Raw genomic sequence first — 20,370 nt, forward strand, 5'->3', positions numbered from 1 at the left:
CCACTAGAGATGGTTTATAGTATAATACCACTAGAGATGGGGTGGGCCTTCCTTATAGTATAATACCACTAGAGATGGGGTGGGCCTTCCTTACAGTATAATACCAGTAGAGATGGGTTATAGTATAATACCACTAGAGATGGGGTGGGCCTTCCTTATAGTATAATACCACTAGAGATGGGGTGGGCCTTCCTTATAGTATAATACCAGTAGAGATGGGGTGGGCCTTCCTTATAGTATAATACCAGTAGAGATGGGGTGGGCCTTACAGTATAATACCAGTAGAGATGGGTTATAGTATAATACCAGTAGAGATGGGGTGGGCCTTCCTTATAGTATAATACCACTAGAGATGGGGTGGGCCTTCCTTACAGTATAATACCAGTAGAGATGGGTTATAGTATAATACCACTAGAGATGGGGTGGGCCTTCCTTATAGTATAATACCACTAGAGATGGGTTATAGTATAATACCACTAGAGATGGGGTGGGCCTTCCTTATATTATAATACCACTAGAGATGGGGTGGGCCTTCCTTATAGTATAATACCAGTAGAGATGGGGTGGGCCTTCCTTATAGTATAATACCAGTAGAGATGGGTTATAGTATAATACCACTAGAGATGGGGTGGGCCTTCCTTATAGTATAATACCACTAGAGATGGGGTGGGCCTTCCTTATAGTATAATACCACTAGAGATGGGGTGGGCCTTCCTTATAGTATAATACCAGTAGAGATGGGGTGGGCCTTCCTTATAGTATAATACCACTAGAGATGGGGTGGGCCTTCCTTATAGTATAATACCACTAGAGATGGGTTATAGTATAATACCACTAGAGATGGGGTGGTCCTTCCTTATAGTATAATACCAGTAGAGATGGGGTGGGCCTTCCTTATAGTATAATACCACTAGAGATGGGGTGGGCCTTCCTTATAGTATAATACCACTAGAGATGGGGTGGGCCTTCCTTATAGTATAATACCACTAGAGATGGGTTATAGTATAATACCACTAGAGATGGCCTTCCTTATAGTATAATACCGCTAGAGATGGGGTGGGCCTTCCTTATAGTATAATACCAGTAGAGATGGGGTGGGCCTTCCTTATAGTATAATACCAGTAGAGATTGGGTGGGCCTTCCTTATAGTATAATACCACTAGAGATGGGGTGGGCCTTCCTTATAGTATAATACCACTAGAGATGGGGTGGGCCTTCCTTATAGTATAATACCACTAGAGATGGGGTGAGCCTTCCTTATAGTATAATACCACTAGAGATGGGGTGGGCCTTCCTTATAGTATAATACCAGTAGAGATGGGTTATAGTATAATACCACTAGAGATGGGGTGGGCCTTCCTTATAGTATACTACCAGTAGAGATTGGGTGGGCCTTCCTTATAGTATAATACCACTAGAGATGGGGTGGGCCTTCCTTATAGTATAATACCAGTAGGGATGGGGTGAGCCTTCCTTATAGTATAATACCAGTAGAGATGGGGTGGGCCTTCCTTATAGTATAATACCACTAGAGATGGGGTGGGCCTTTCTTATAGTATAATACCAGTAGAGATGGGGTGAGCCTTCCTTATAGTATAATACCAGTAGAGATGGGGTGGGCCTTCCTTATAGTATAATACCACTAGAGATGGGGTGGGCCTTCCTTATAGTGTAATACCACTAGAGATGGGGTGGGCCTTTCTTATAGTATAATACCAGTAGGGATGGGGTGAGCCTTCCTTATAGTATAATACCAGTAGAGATGGGGTGAGCCTTCCTTATAGTATAATACCATTAGAGATGGGGTGGGCCTTCCTTATAGTATAATACCATTAGAGATGGGGTGGGCCTTCCTTATAGTATAATACCACTAGAGATGGGGTGGGCCTTCCTTATAGTATAATACCACTAGAGATGGGGTGGGCCTTCCTTATAGTATAATACCACTAGAGATGGGGTGGGCCTTCCTTATATTATAATACCAGTAGAGATGGGTTATAGTATAATACCAGTAGAGATGGGGTGGGCCTTCCTTATAGTATAATACCACTAGAGATTGGGTGGGCCTTCCTTATAGTATAATACCAGTAGAGATTGGGTGGGCCTTCCTTATACTATAATACCACTAGAGATGGGGTGGGCCTTCCTTATATTATAATACCAGTAGAGATGGGGTGGGCCTTCCTTATAGTATAATACCACTAGAGATGGTTTATAGTATAATACCACTAGAGATGGGGTGGGCCTTCCTTATAGTATAATACCACTAGAGATGGTTTATAGTATAATACCACTAGAGATGGGGTGGGCCTTCCTTATAGTATAATACCAGTAGGGATGGGGTGAGCCTTCCTTATAGTATAATACCAGTAGAGATGGGGTGGGCCTTCCTTATAGTATAATACCAGTAGAGATTGGGTGGGCCTTCCTTATATTATAATACCAGTAGAGATGGGGTGGGCCTTCCTTATAGTATAATACCACTAGAGATGGTTTATAGTATAATACCACTAGAGATGGGGTGGGCCTTCCTTATAGTATAATACCAGTAGGGATGGGGTGAGCCTTCCTTATAGTATAATACCAGTAGAGATGGGGTGGGCCTTCCTTATAGTATAATACCACTAGAGATGGGGTGGGCCTTCCTTATATTATAATACCAGTAGAGATGGGGTGGGCCTTCCTTATAGTATAATACCAGTAGAGATGGGGTGGGCCTTCCTTATAGTATAATACCAGTAGAGATGGGGTGGGCCTTCCTTATAGTATAATACCAGTAGAGATGGGGTGAGCCTTCCTTATAGTATAATACCAGTAGAGATGGGGTGGGCCTTCCTTATAGTATAATACCACTAGAGATGGGGTGGGCCTTCCTTATAGTATAATACCAGTAGAGATGGGTTATAGTATAATACCACTAGAGATGGGGTGAGCCTTCCTTATAGTATAATACCAGTAGAGATGGGTTATAGTATAATACCAGTAGAGATGGGGTGAGCCTTCCTTATAGTATAATACCAGTAGAGATGGGTTATAGTATAATACCACTAGAGATGGGGTGAGCCTTCCTTATAGTATAATACCAGTAGAGATGGGTTATAGTATAATACCACTAGAGATGGGGTGAGCCTTCCTTATATTATAATACCAGTAGAGATGGGTTATAGTATAATACCAGGATGTGGTCTGTCTCTGAATGAAACAGGTGATACCTCTGTTCATACCTATCCGGATAGGGTCTTACCAGTAGAGCTCTGCTGCCGACCCCGACGGGCCCTGACGTCATTCATCCGGATAGGGTCTTACCAGTAGAGCTCTGCTGCCGACCCCGATGGGCCCTGACGTCATTCATCCGGATAGGGTCTTACCAGTAGAGCTCTGCTGCCGACCCCGACGGGCCCTGACGTCATTCATCCGGATAGGGTCTTACCAGTAGAGCTCTGCTGCCGACCCCGATGGGCCCTGACGTCATTCATCCGGATAGGGTCTTACCAGTAGAGCTCTGCTGCCGACCCCGATGGGCCCTGACGTCATTCATCCGGATAGGGTCTTACCAGTAGAGCTCTGCTGCCGACCCCGATGGGCCCTGACGTCATTCATCCGGATAGGGTCTTACCAGTAGAGCTCTGCTGCCGACCCCGATGGGCCCTGACGTCATTCATCCGGATAGGGTCTTACCAGTAGAGCTCTGCTGCCGACCCCGATGGGCCCTGACGTCATTCATCCGGATAGGGTCTTACCAGTAGAGCTCTGCTGCCGACCCCGATGGGCCCTGACGTCATTCATCCGGATAGGGTCTTACCAGTAGAGCTCTGCTGCCGACCCCGACGGGCCCTGACGTCATTCATCCGGATAGGGTCTTACCAGTAGAGCTCTGCTGCCGACCCCGACGGGCCCTGAGGAAAAAGGGGGTAAAATTAACAAGAATAAAATCTTGCCAGTAGAGCTCTGCTGCCAGGGACCGGGCCCTGATCGTCATATTCATCCGGGCCTAGGGTCTTTCTACCAGTAGAGCTCTGGCCAGTGCCGACTGCTCGAATTTAAATAAATATTTTTCGGGCCCTGGGGTGAGGAAAAAGGGGGATGAAAATTTTATTTATTTCACCTTTATTTAACCAGGTAGGCTAGTTGAGAACCCATTTAACCAGGTGGCAAGTTGAGAACACCTTTATTTAACCAGGTAGGCTAGTTGAGAACACCTTTATTTAACCAGGTAGGCTAGTTGAGAACACCTTTATTTAACCAGGTAGGCTAGTTGAGAACACATTTATTTAACCAGGTAGGCTAGTTGAGAACCCAGGTAGGCTAGTTGAGAACACATTTATTTAACCAGGTAGGCTAGTTGAGAACACCTTTATTTAACCAGGTGGCTAGTTGAGAACACCTTTATTTAAATAAATATTTTTTAACCAGGTAGGCTAGTTGAGAACACCTTTATTTAACCAGGGGCTAGTTGAGAACACCTTTATTTAACCAGGTAGGCTAGTTGAGATGATTTAACCAGGTAGGCTGTTGTTTTATTTAACCAGGTAGCCTTTTGATTTTATTTAACCAGGTTTGAGAACACCCTTATTTAACCAGGTAGGCCAGGTAGGCTAGTTGAGAACACCTTTATTTAACCAGGTAGGCCAGTTGAGAACACCTTTATTTAACCAGGTAGGCTAGTTGAGAACACCTTTATTTAACCAGGTAGGCTAGTTGAGAACACCTTTATTTAACCAGGTAGGCTAGTTGAGAACACCTTTATTTAACCAGGTAGGCTAGTTGAGAACACCTTTATTTAACCAGGTAGGCTAGTTGAGAACACCTTTATTTAACCAGGTAGGCTAGTTGAGAACACCTTTATTTAACCAGGTAGGCTAGTTGAGAACACCTTTATTTAACCAGGTAGGCTAGTTGAGAACACCTTTATTTAACCAGGTAGGCTAGTTGAGAACACCTTTATTTAACCAGGTAGGCTAGTTGAGAACACCTTTATTTAACCAGGTAGGCTAGTTGAGAACACCTTTATTTAACCAGGTAGGCTAGTTGAGAACACCTTTATTTAACCAGGTAGGCTAGTTGAGAACACCTTTATTTAACCAGGTAGGCTAGTTGAGAACACCTTTATTTAACCAGGTAGGCAAGTTGAGAACACCTTTATTTAACCAGGTAGGCTAGTTGAGAACACCTTTATTTAACCAGGTAGGCAAGTTGAGAACACCTTTATTTAACCAGGTAGGCTAGTTGAGAACACCGTTATTTAACCAGGTAGGCTAGTTGAGAACACCTTTATTTAACCAGGTAGGCTAGTTGAGAACACCTTTATTTAACCAGGTAGGCCAGTTGAGAACACCTTTATTTAACCAGGTAGGCTAGTTGAGAACACCTTTATTTAACCAGGTAGGCTAGTTGAGAACACCTTTATTTAACCAGGTAGGCTAGTTGAGAACACCTTTATTTAACCAGGTAGGCTAGTTGAGAACACCTTTATTTAACCAGGTAGGCTAGTTGAGAACACCTTTATTTAACCAGGTATGCTAGTTGAGAACACCTTTATTTAACCAGGTAGGCTAGTTGAGAACACCTTTATTTAACCAGGTAGGCTAGTTGAGAACACCTTTATTTAACCATGTAGGCTAGTTGAGAACACATTTATTTAACCAGGTAGGCCAGTTGAGAACACCTTTATTTAACCAGGTAGGCTAGTTGAGAACACCTTTATTTAACCAGGTAGGCTAGTTGAGAACAAGTTGTCATTTCCAACTGCGACCTGGCCAAGATAATGCAAAGCTGTTTGACAGATACAGCGACACAGAGTTGACACATGGAAAGAACAAAACATAGTCAATAATACAGTATAAAGAAGTCTATATACGATGTGAGCAAATGAGGTGAGATAAGGGAGGTAAAGGCAAAAAAAGGCCATGGTGGCAAAGTAAATACAATATAGCAAGTAAAACACTGGAATGGTAGATTTGCAGTGGAAGAATGTGCAAAGTAGAAATAAAAATAATGGGGTGCAAAGGAGCTAAATAAATAAAATAAATACAGTAGGGAAAGAGGTAGTTGTTTGGGCTAAATTATAGGTGGGCTATGTACAGGTGCAGTAATCTGTGAGCTGCTCTGACAGTTGGTGCTTACAGTTAGTGAGGGAGATAAGTGTTTCCGGTTTCAGAGATTTTTGTAGTTCGTTCCAGTCATTGGCAGCAGAGAACTGGAAGGAGAGGCGGCCAAAGAAAGAATTGGTTTTGGGGGTGACTAGAGAGATATATCTGCTGGAGCGTGTGCTACAGGTGGGAGATGCTATGGTGACCAGCGAGCTGAGATAAGGGGGGACTTTACCTAGCAGGGTTTTGTAGATGACATGGAGCCAGTGGGTTTGGCGACGAGTATGAAGCGAGGGCCAGCCAACGAGAGCGTACAGGTCGCAATGGTGGGTAGTATATGGGGCTTTGGTGACAAAACGGATTGCACTGTGAGAGACTGCATCCAATTTGTTGAGTAGAGTGTTGGAGGCTATTTTGTAAATGACATCGCCGAAGTCGAGGATTGGTAGGATGGTCAGTTTTACAAGGGTATGTTTGGCAGCATGAGTGAAGGATGCTTTGTTGCGAAATAGAAAGCCAATTCTAGATTTAACTTTGGATTGGAGATGTTTGATGTGAGTCTGGAAGGAGAGTTTACAGTCTAACCAGACACCTAGGTATTTGTAGTTGTCCACGTATTCTAAGTCAGAGCCGTCCAGAGTAGTGATGTTGGACAGGCGGGCAGGTGCAGGCAGCGATCGGTTGAAGAGCATGCATTTGGTTTTACTTGTATTTAAGAGCAATTGGAGGCCACGGAAGGAGAGTTGTCTGGCATTGAAGCGCGTCTGGAGGTTTGTTAACACAGTGTCCAAAGAAGGGCCGGAAGTATACAGAATGGTGTCGTCTGCGTAGAGGTGGATCAGAGACTCACCAGCAGCAAGAGCGACATCATTGATGTATACAGAGAAGAGAGTCGGTCCAAGAATTGAACCCTGTGGCACCCCCATAGACTGCTGTCCGGACAGCAGACCCTCCGATTTGACACACTGAACTCTATCAGAGAAGTAGTTGGTAAACCAGGCGAGGAAATCATTTGATAAACCAAGGCTGTCGAGTCTGCCGATGAGGATGTGGTGATCGACAGCCTTGGTTTCTCAAATGATCGACATGAATGGGTAGCATACGGTCATAGATACAATATGGCTACATAGGCTAATGGATAGCATACGGTCATAGATACAATATGGCTCCATAGGCTAATGGATAGCATACGGTCATAGATACAATATGGCTCCATAGGCTAATGGCTAGCATACAGTCATAGATACAATATGGCTCCATAGGCTAATGGATAGCATACGGTCATAGATACAATATGGCTCCATAGGCTAATGGATAGCATACGGTCATAGATACAATATGGCTCCATAGGCTAATGGCTAGCATACAGTCATAGATACAATATGGCTCCATAGGCTAATGGATAGCATACGGTCATAGATACAATGTGGCTCCATAGGCTAATGGCTAGCATACAGTCATAGATACAATATGGCTCCATAGGCTAATGGATAGCATACGGTCATAGATACAATGTGGCTCCATAGGCTAATGGCTACATAGGCTAATGGATAGCATACGGTCATAGATACAATATGGCTACATAGGCTAATGGATAGCATACGGTCATAGATACAATATGGCTCCATAGGCTAATGGATAGCATACGGTCATAGATACAATATGGCTCCATAGGCTAATGGATAGCATACGGTCATAGATACAATATGGCTCCATAGGCTAATGGATAGCATACGGTCATAGATACAATATGGCTCCATAGGCTAATGGATAGCATACGGTCATAGATACAATATGGCTCCATAGGCTAATGGATAGCATACGGTCATAGATACAATATGGCTCCATAGGCTAATGGCTACATAGGCTAATGGATAGCATACGGTCATAGATACAATATGGCTACATAGGCTAATGGATAGCATACGGTCATAGATACAATATGGCTCCATAGGCTAATGGATAGCATACGGTCATAGATACAATATGGCTACATAGGCTAATGGATAGCATACGGTCATAGATACAATATGGCTACATAGGCTAATGGATAGCATACGGTCATAGATACAATATGGCTACATAGGCTAATGGATAGCATACGGTCATAGATACAATGTGGCTCCATAGGCTAATGGATAGCATACGGTCATAGATACAATATGGCTACATAGGCTAATGGATAGCATACGGTCATAGATACAATATGGCTCCATAGGCTAATGGCTACATAGGCTAATGGATAGCATACGGTCATAGATACAATATGGCTCCATAGGCTAATGGATAGCATACGGTCATAGATACAATGTGGCTACATAGGCTAATGGCTACATAGGCAATGGACAGTCATAGATACAATATGGCTCCATAGGCTAATGGATAGCATACGGTCATAGATACAATGTGGCTCCATAGGCTAATGGCTAGCATACAGTCATAGATACAATATGGCTCCATAGGCTAATGGATAGCATACGGTCATAGATACAATGTGACTACATAGGCTAATGGCTACATAGGCTAATGGATAGCATACGGTCATAGATACAATATGGCTACATAGGCTAATGGATAGCATACGGTCATAGATACAATATGGCTACATAGGCTAATGGATAGCATACGGTCATAGATACAATATGGCTACATAGGCTAATGGATAGCATACGGTCATAGATACAATATGGCTCCATAGGCTAATGGATAGCATACGGTCATAGATACAATATGGCTCCATAGGCTAATGGATAGCATACGGTCATAGATACAATGTGGCTACATAGGCTAATGGATAGCATACGGTCATAGATACAATATGGCTCATAGGCTAATGGCTACATAGGCTAATGGATAGCATACGGTCATAGATACAATATGGCTACATAGGCTAATGGATAGCATACGGTCATAGATACAATATGGCTACATAGGCTAATGGATAGCATACGGTCATAGATACAATATGGCTACATAGGCTAATGGATAGCATACGGTCATAGATACAATATGGCTCCATAGGCTAATGGCTACATAGGCTAATGGATAGCATACGGTCATAGATACAATATGGCTCCATAGGCTAATGGATAGCATACGGTCATAGATACAATATGGCTACATAGGCTAATGGCTACATAGGCTAATGGATAGCATACGGTCATAGATACAATATGGCTACATAGGCTAATGGATAGCATACGGTCATAGATACAATATGGCTACATAGGCTAATGTATAGCATACGGTCATAGATACAATATGGCTCCATAGGCTAATGGATAGCATACGGTCATAGATACAATATGGCTCCATAGGCTAATGGCTACATAGGCTAATGGATAGCATACGGTCATAGATACAATATGGCTCCATAGGCTAATGGATAGCATACGGTCATAGATACAATATGGCTCCATAGGCTAATGGATAGCATACGGTCATAGATACAATATGGCTCCATAGGCTAATGGATAGCATACGGTCATAGATACAATATGGCTACATAGGCTAATGGATAGCATACGGTCATAGATACAATATGGCTCCATAGGCTAATGGATAGCATACGGTCATAGATACAATGTGGCTACATAGGCTAATGGATAGCATACGGTCATAGATACAATATGGCTCCATAGGCTAATGGCTACATAGGCTAATGGATAGCATACGGTCATAGATACAATGTGGCTACATAGGCTAATGGATAGCATACGGTCATAGATACAATATGGCTCCATAGGCTAATGGATAGCATACGGTCATAGATACAATGTGGCTACATAGGCTAATGGCTACATAGGCTAATGGATAGCATACGGTCATAGATACAATGTGGCTACATAGGCTAATGGCTACATAGGCTAATGGATAGCATACGGTCATAGATACATTATGGCTAGATAAGCCTACAAACATTTACATTAGCAAAATCCACAACAATCACAAGAATGGCTTCAGATCAAAGTTTACGTTGAGACCGACGAGAGCAAGGTTCTGTAAATTAAAGATCCAGGCAGCCTCTTGTTTTAACAATAAATTGTCGAGGTCATCCTCCTCTCCTAGGGAGGGTGACGTGTTCGATGCCAATATAAAGAATGTACCAAACGGTGGGGTTGGTCTTCCAGACAGGGGGCCAGTACTGGGGATGTTGTCTGTGTGTATGTCGCTGTTAGGTTGGCAACCTAATAATTGTGTTTGTTTTCAGATGTCCAGCTCGCCGCTGTCCAAGAAGCGTCGCGTGTCAGACTCAGAGACGAAGACGGGAACACACTGCTCCTCCTCCTCCTCCTCTAACTCTGTCAGAACTGAACTGTCTCACACACCCTCCAACGTACGTACACACACACACACACACTGCTCCTCCTCTAACTCTGTCAGAACTGAACTGTCTCACACACCCTCCAACGTACGTACACACACACACTGCTCCTCCTCTAACTCTGTCAGAACTGAACTGTCTCACACACCCTCCAACGTACGTACACACACACACACACTGCTCCTCCTCTAACTCTGTCAGAACTGAACTGTCTCACACACCCTCCAACGTACGTACACACACACACTGCTCCTCCTCTAACTCTGTCAGAACTGAACTGTCTCACACACCCTCCAACGTACGTACACACACACACTGCTCCTCCTCTAACTCTGTCAGAACTGAACTGTCTCACACACCCTCCAACGTACGTACACACACACACTGCTCCTCCTCTAACTCTGTCAGAACTGAACTGTCTCACACACCCTCCAACGTACGTACACACACACACACACACACACACACACACACACACTGCTCCTCCTCTAACTCTGTCAGAACTGAACTGTCTCACACACCCTCCAACGTACGTACACACACACACTGCTCCTCCTCTAACTCTGTCAGAACTGAACTGTCTCACACACCCTCCAACGTACGTACACACACACACACACACACACACACACACACACACACACACACACACACACTGCTCCTCCTCTAACTCTGTCAGAACTGAACTGTCTCACACACCCTCCAACGTACGTACACACACACACACACACACTGCTCCTCCTCTAACTCTGTCAGAACTGAACTGTCTCACACACCCTCCAACGTACGTACACACACACACACACACACACACACACACACACACACTCCTCCTCTAACTCTCCTCTAACTCTGTCAGAACTGAACTGTCTCACACACCCTCCAACGTACGTACACACACACACACACACACACACACACACACACACACACACACACACACACTGCTCCTCCTCTAACTCTGTCAGAACTGAACTGTCTCACACACCCTCCAACGTACGTACACACACACACACACACACACACACACTGCTCCTCCTCTACTCTGTCAGAACTGAACTGTCTCACACACCCTCCAACGTACGTACACACACACACACACACACACACACACACTGCTCCTCCTCTAACTCTGTCAGAACTGAACTGTCTCACACACCCTCCAACGTACGTACACACACACACACACACACACACTGCTCCTCCTCTAACTCTGTCAGAACTGAACTGTCTCACACACCCTCCAACGTACGTACACACACACACACACACACACACACACACACACACACACACACACACACACACACACACTGCTCCTCCTCTAACTCTGTCAGAACTGAACTGTCTCACACACCCTCCAACGTACGTACACACACACACACACACAACAGAACAACTGTCTCACACACCCTCCACACACACACACACACACACACACACACACACACACACACACACACACACACACACACTGCTCCTCCTCTAACTCTGTCAGAACTGAACTGTCTCACACACCCTCCAACGTACGTACTCACACACGTCACACACACACACACACACACACACACACACACACACACTCCTCCTCTAACTCTGTCAGAACTGAACTGTCTCACACACCCTCCAACGTACGTACACACACACACACACACACACACACCTCCTCTAACTCTGTCAGAACTGAACTGTCTCACACACCCTCCAACGTACGTACACACACACACACACACTGCTCCTCCTCTAACTCTGTCAGAACTGAACTGTCTCACACACCCTCCAACGTACGTACACACACACACACACACACTGCTCCTCCTCTAACTCTGTCAGAACTGAACTGTCTCACACACCCTCCAACGTACGTACACACACACACACACACACTGCTCCTCCTCTAACTCTGTCAGAACTGAACTGTCTCACACACCCTCCAACGTACGTACACACACACACACACACACTGCTCCTCCTCTAACTCTGTCAGAACTGAACTGTCTCACACACCCTCCAACGTACGTACACACACACACACACACACACAGACACACTGCTCCTCCTCTAACTCTGTCAGAACTGAACTGTCTCACACACCCTCCAACGTACGTACACACACACACACACACACACACACACACACCTCCTCTAACTCTGTCAGAACTGAACTGTCTCACACACCCTCCAACGTACGTACACACACACACACACACACACACACTGCTCCTCCTCTAACTCTGTCAGAACTGAACTGTCTCACACACCCTCCAACGTACGTACACACACACACACACACACACACTGCTCCTCCTCTAACTCTGTCAGAACTGAACTGTCTCACACACCCTCCAACGTACGTACACACACACACACACACACACACACACACACACTGCTCCTCCTCTAACTCTGTCAGAACTGAACTGTCTCACACACCCTCCAACGTACGTACACACACACACACACACACACACACTGCTCCTCCTCTATCTCTGTCAGAACTGAACTGTCTCACACACCCTCCAACGCACGTACACACACACACACACACACACACACACACACACACTGCTCCTCCTCTAACTCTGTCAGAACTGAACTGTCTCACACACCCTCCAACGTACGTACACACACACACACACACACACACACACACTGCTCCTCCTCTAACTCTGTCAGAACTGAACTGTCTCACACACCCTCCAACGTACGTACACACACACACACACACACACACTGCTCCTCCTCTAACTCTGTCAGAACTGAACTGTCTCACACACCCTCCAACGTACGTACACACACACACACACACACACACACTGCTCCTCCTCTAACTCTGTCAGAACTGAACTGTCTCACACACCCTCCAACGTACGTACACACACACACACACACACACTGCTCCTCCTCTAACTCTGTCAGAACTGAACTGTCTCACACACCCTCCAACGCACACACACACACACACACACTGCTCCTCCTCTAACTCTGTCAGAACTGAACTGTCTCACACACACACACACACACACACACACACTGCTCCTCCTCTAACTCTGTCAGAACTGAACTGTCTCACACACCTCCAACGTACGTACACACACACACACACACACACACACACACACACACACACACACACACACACACACACACTGCTCCTCCTCTAACTCTGTCAGAACTGAACTGTCTCACACACCCTCCAACGTACGTACACACACACACACACACACTGTTTGTCTTCTATGTCTGTCACAACTGAACTGTCTCTCATACTGCTGGGTTAGTTTGACTGGTTCTCACTCCTGTTGTTCTCCAGGGCATGGCTAAGAATGGCAATGATGCTGAGATCGATGAAGGCCTGTACTCCAGACAGCTGTAAGTACCATATCTATAACCCTTGAATGTTACCCAGAGCGTTGGTGACGAACTGCTGCAGGCAACAATTTAATTATGCATTTTTTGGCCGATGTTTACTGACAACGGGTGTTGAGCGTTGGGACATTCATCAGTTATTCTTCTACTCTCTGGTACACTCAGACCAGAGTGAATTTACGAAAGCACCTGAATGTCCATTGAGAACGCACTATGACTGTACCGCTAAGCTAAGAATGACGGGAATAATTGAGTCAATAAACTGTGGGTAGTTGGGAAGTTAGCATACAGCATATAGTTAATATACTGGCATACTGCTGTAATGATATGCTATGTGGTTCATAAGGACAGCGTAGCTAACTAACATACCAGTACATACTGCTGTAATGATATGCTATGTGGTTCATAAGGACAGCTAACTAACATACCAGTACATACTGCTGTAATGATATGCTATGTGGTTCATAAGGACAGCTAACTAACATACCAGTACATACTGCTGTAATGATATGCTATGTGGTTCATAAGGACAGCTAACTAACATACCAGTACATACTGCTGTAATGATATGCTATGTGGTTCATAAGGACAGCTAACTAACATACCAGTACATACTGCTGTAATGATATGCTATGTGGTTCACAAGGACAGCGTAGCTAACTAACATACCAGTACATACTGCTGTAATGATATGCTATGTGGTTCATAAGGACAGCGTAGCTAACTAACATACCAGTACATACTGCTGTAATGATATGCTATGTGGTTCACAAGGACAGCGTAGCTAACTAACATACCAGTACATACTGCTGTAATGATATGCTATGCGGTTCACAAGGACAGCGTAGCTAACTAACATACCAGTACATACTGCTGTAATGATATGCTATGCGGTTCATAAGGACAGCTAACTAACATACCAGTACATACTGCTGTAATGATATGCTATGTGGTTCACAAGGACAGCGTAGCTAACTAACATACCAGTACATACTGCTGTAATGATATGCTATGTGGTTCATAAGGACAGCTAACTAACATACCAGTACATACTGCTGTAATGATATGCTATGTGGTTCATAAGGACAGCTAACTAACATACCAGTACATACTGCTGTAATGATATGCTATGTGGTTCATAAGGACAGCGTAGCTAACTAACATACCAGTACATACTGCTGTAATGATATGCTATGTGGTTCATAAGGACAGCGTAGCTAACTAACATACCAGTACATACTGCTGTAATGATATGCTATGTGGTTCACAAGGACAGCGTGTAATGATATGCTAACTAACATACCAGTACATACTGCTGTAATGATATGCTATGCGGTTCACAAGGACAGCGTAGCTAACTAACATACCAGTACATACTGCTGTAATGATATGCTATGTGGTTCATAAGGACAGCTAACTAACATACCAGTACATACTGCTGTAAGGACAGCGTAGCTAACTAACATACCAGTACATACTGCTGTAATGATATGCTATGTGGTTCATAAGGACAGCTAACTAACATACCAGTACATACTGCTGTAATGATATGCTATGTGGTTCATAAGGACAGCGTAGCTAACTAACATACCAGTACATACTGCTGTAATGATATGCTATGTGGTTCATAAGGACAGCTAACTAACATACCAGTACATACTGCTGTAATGATATGCTATGTGGTTCATAAGGACAGCGTAGCTAACTAACATACCAGTACATACTGCTGTAATGATATGCTATGTGGTTCATAAGGACAGCGTAGCTAACTAACATACCAGTACATACTGCTGTAATGATATGCTATGTGGTTCATAAGGACATAAGGACAGTAGCTAACATACCAGTACATACTGCTGTAATGATATGCTATGGGGTTCATAAGGACAGCGTAGCTAACTAACATACCAGTACATACTGCTGTAATGATATGCTATGTGGTTCATAAGGACAGCTAACTAACATACCAGTACATACTGCTGTAATGATATGCTATGTGGTTCATAAGGACAGCGTAGCTAACTAACATACCAGTACATACTGCTGTAATGATATGCTATGTGGTTCATAAGGACAGCGTAGCTAACTAACATACCAGTACATACTGCTGTAATGATATGCTATGCGGTTCATAAGGACAGCGTAGCTAACTAACATACCAGTACATACTGCTGTAATGATATGCTATGTGGTTCATAAGGACAGTGTAGCTAACATACCAGTACATACTGCTGTAATGATATGCTATGTGGTTCATAAGGACAGCGTACAACTAACATACCAGTACATACTGCTGTAATGATATGCTAACAGCGTAGCTAACATACCAGTACATACTGCTGTAATGATATGCTATGTGGTTCATAAGGACAGCGTAGCTAACTAACATACCAGTACATACTGCTGTAATGATATGCTATGTGGTTCATAAGGACAGCGTAGCTAACTAACATACCAGTACATACTGCTGTAATGATATGCTATGTGGTTCATAAGGACAGCGTAGCTAACTAACATACCAGTACATACTGCTGTAATGATATGCTATGTGGTTCATAACAGGACAACATACCAGTACATAAGGAGCGTAGCTAACTAACATACCAGTACATACTGCTGTAATGATATGCTATGTGGTTCATAAGGACAGCATAAGGACAGCTAACTAACATACCAGTACATACTGCTGTAATGATATGCTATGTGGTTCATAAGGACAGCTAACTAACATACCAGTACATACTGCTGTAATGATATGCTATGTGGTTCATAAGGACAGCGTAGCTAACTAACATACCAGTACATACTACTGTAATGATATGCTATGTGGTTCATAAGGACAGCGTAGCTAACTAACATACCAGTACATACTGCTGTAATGATATGCTATGTGGTTCATAAGGACAGCGTAGCTAACTAACATACCAGTACATACTGCTGTAATGATATGCTATGTGGTTCATAAGGACAGTGTAGCTAACTAACATACCAGTACATACTGCTGTAATGATATGCTATGTGGTTCATAAGGACAGCGTAGCTAACTAACATACCAGTACATACTGCTGTAATGATATGCTATGTGGTTCATAAGGACAGCGTAGCTAACTAACATACCAGTACATACTGCTGTAATGATATGCTATGTGGTTCACAAGGACAGCGTAGCTAACTAACATACCAGTACATACTGCTGTAATGATATGCTATGTGGTTCATAAGGACAGCGTAGCTAACATACCAGTACATACTGCTGTAATGATATGCTATGTGGTTCATAAGGACAGCTAACTAACATACCAGTACATACTGCTGTAATGATATGCTATGTGGTTCATAAGGACAGCGTAGCTAACTAACATACCAGTACATACTGCTGTAATGATATGCTATGTGGTTCACAAGGACAGCGTAGCTAACTAACATACCAGTACATACTGCTGTAATGATATGCTATGTGGTTCATAAGGACAGCGTAGCTAACTAACATACCAGTACATACTGCTGTAATGATATGCTATGTGGTTCATAAGGACAGCGTAGCTAACTAACATACCAGTACATACTGCTGTAATGATATGCTATGTGGTTCATAAGGACAGCGTAGCTAACTAACATACCAGTACATACTGCTGTAATGATATGCTATGTGGTTCATAAGGACAGCGTAGCTAACATACCAGTACATACTGCTGTAATGATATGCTATGTGGTTCATAAGGACAGCGTAGCTAACTAACATACCAGTACATACTGCTGTAATGATATGCTATGTGGTTCATAAGGACAGCTAACTAACATACCAGTACATACTGCTGTAATGATATGCTATGTGGTTCATAAGGACAGCGTAGCTAACATACTGCAGGCGCGACACAAAACGCAGAAATAAAATATAAATCATGCCTTACCTTTGACGAGCTTCTTTTGTTGGCACTCCAATATGTCCCATAAACATCACAAATGTCCCTTTTGTTCGATTAATTCCGTCCATATATATCCAAAATGTCCATTTATTCTGCGAATTTGATCCAGAAAAAAACAGCTTCCAGATTGCGCAACGTCACTACAAAATATCTCAAAAGTTGCCTGTAAACTTTGCCAAAACATTTCAAACTACTTTTGTATTACAACTTCAGGTATTTTTAAACGTTAGTAATCGATCAAATTGAAGACGGGTCTGTCTGTTTTCAGTAGAAGACGAGAGGAAACTAACGCTACTTTTCAAGTCTTATGCAACTCTCAACAGTGTTACGCAGTTCCTAGTTAAATGTCTAGATGGCCATACTTCTTCATTACACAAAGGAATAACCTCAACCAAATTCCAAAGACTGGTGACATCCAGTGGAAGAGGTAGGAACTAAAAACAGGTTCCTCAGAAATATCGTTTCCCAGAACTCCCTGAACGGTTAGTCCTCAGGGTTTTGCCTGCTACATAAGTTCTGTTATACAGACATGATTCAAACAGTTGTAGAAAATTCAGAGGTTTTTTTCTATCCAAATTACTAATAATATGCATATCTTATATTCTTGGCATGAGTAGCAGGAAGTTGAAATTGGGCATGCTATTTATCCAAAAGTGAAAATGCTGCCCCCTATACCTTAAGAAGTTAAGCAATGAATTTGTATTCTCTCTCTTTGGACTTCGGCTGCATATTTTCGTCAAATCCTAAAATGATGTGAAGCCACACCCATTTTCTGAAGAGTTGCATTATGGGCCCAAAAAGCATAGAAATAGTGTCCACTGCGTGTGTACTACATATTTTGGAGAATATTGTACAATGTCCGGAAACTTTTGTCATGCTAACTATATCCATACTATATGCTCAATTTACTTCACAAATAGTACTATACTATATATATTATTTTTTATATATAATATTAGTGTGAGTATTTGAACACAGCTCTGGTCTCTCTCCGTAGAGCTCCAACATCCTGGTCTCAGGGCTGACGTAGTGTTATAGAGGTGTTATGTAGTCTTATAAAGCCTGTATTCTCTCCTCCATAGCTACGTGTTGGGCCATGATGCTATGAAGCGCATGCAGAGCTCCAACGTCCTGGTCTCAGGGCTGAGAGGGCTGGGCGTGGAGATCGCTAAGAACGTCATCCTAGGAGGAGTGAAGAGTGTCACCCTGCACGACCAGGGACAGGCCGAGTGGAGAGACCTCTCCTCACAGGTACGTGATGTGTGTTTGTGGAGCTTCTCTTTGGGCATGCTCAGCTCAGGTCAAGATGATATTGTTTGGATCATGTTGTTAGTTTCCGTTAGTTCCACCTGAGAGAAGAGGACCCCTCTCTGTTACCGACCCCCGTCTCTGTTAACGACCCCCGTCTCTGTCACCCGCCCCCGTCTCTGTTAACGACCCCCGTCTCTGTTAACGACCCCCGTCTCTGTTAACGACCCTCTCTCTGTCAACGACCCTCTCTCTGTCAACGACCCCAGTCTCTGTCACCGACCCCGTCTCTGTTACCGACCCCCTCTCTGTTAACGACCCCGTCTCTGTTACCGACCCCGTCTCTGTTAACGACCCCGTCTCTGTTACCGACCCCGTCTCTGTTACCGACCCCGTCTCTGTTACACGACCCCCGTCTCTGTTACCTCTGTTACCCCCCGTCTCTGTTACCGGCCCCCGTCTCTGTTACCCCGTCTCTGTTAACGACCCCGTCTCTGTCACCGACCCCGTCTCTGTTAACGACCCCCGTCTCTGTCAACGACCCCCTCTGTTCTGTCACCGACCCCGTCTCTGTTACCGACCCCGTCTCTGTCACCGACCCCCGTCTCTGTTAACCCCCGACCCCCGTCTCTGTTAACGACCCCCGTCTCTGTTAACGACCCCCTCTCTGTTAACGACCCCCTCTCTGTCAACGACCCCGTCTCTGTTAACGACCCCCGTCTCTGTTAACGACCCCCGTCTCTGTTAACGACCCCCGTCTCTGTTAACGACCCCCCGTCTCTGTTAACGACCCCGTCTCTGTTAACGACCCCCCGTCTCTGTCAACGACCCCCGTCTCTGTCAACGACCCCCGTCTCTGTTAACGACCCCCGTCTCTGTTACCGACCCCGTCTCTGTCAACGACCCCCGTCTCTGTTACCGACCCCCGTCTCTGTTACCGACCCCGTCTCTGTTAACGACCCCCGTCTCTGTTAACGACCCCGTCTCTGTTACCGACCCCCTCTCTGTTACCGACCCCCTCTCTGTTAACCCCCCTCTCTGTCACCGACCCCCCGTCTCTGTCAACGACCCCCGTCTCTGTTACCGACCCCCTCTCTGTTACCGACCCCCTCTCTGTTACCGACCCCCGTCTCTGTTAACGACCCCCCGTCTCTGTTAAAAACCCCGTCTCTGTTACCGACCCCCGTCTCTGTTAACCCCCGTCTCTGTTAATACCCCGTCTCTGTTACCGACCCCCGTCTCTGTTACCGACCTCCAGTCTCTGTTACCGACCCCGTCTCTGTTACCGACCCCGTCTCTGTTAACGACCCCCCTCTGTTACCGCCCCCCTCTCTGTTACCGACCCCCGTCTCTGTTACCGACCCCCTCTCTGTTACCGACCCCCGTCTCTGTTAACGACCCCCTCTCTGTTACC

General features: G+C 44.5%; 1 protein-coding gene across 1 annotated transcript in view; it reads left to right on the forward strand.

The window, feature by feature from the left end:
• The window catches only part of LOC127912336 (ubiquitin-like modifier-activating enzyme 1), a 99,293-nt gene that overhangs the window by 2,011 nt on the left and 76,912 nt on the right, over positions 1-20,370 (forward strand). The window contains 3 exon segments of the mRNA XM_052481254.1: positions 10,300-10,425; positions 13,727-13,785; positions 18,791-18,959. Coding sequence (XP_052337214.1) covers positions 10,300-10,425; positions 13,727-13,785; positions 18,791-18,959 — 354 coding nt within the window.

This window comes from Oncorhynchus keta, chromosome 27, assembly GCF_023373465.1.
Source record: "Oncorhynchus keta strain PuntledgeMale-10-30-2019 chromosome 27, Oket_V2, whole genome shotgun sequence".
Taxonomy (NCBI): domain Eukaryota; kingdom Metazoa; phylum Chordata; class Actinopteri; order Salmoniformes; family Salmonidae; genus Oncorhynchus; species Oncorhynchus keta.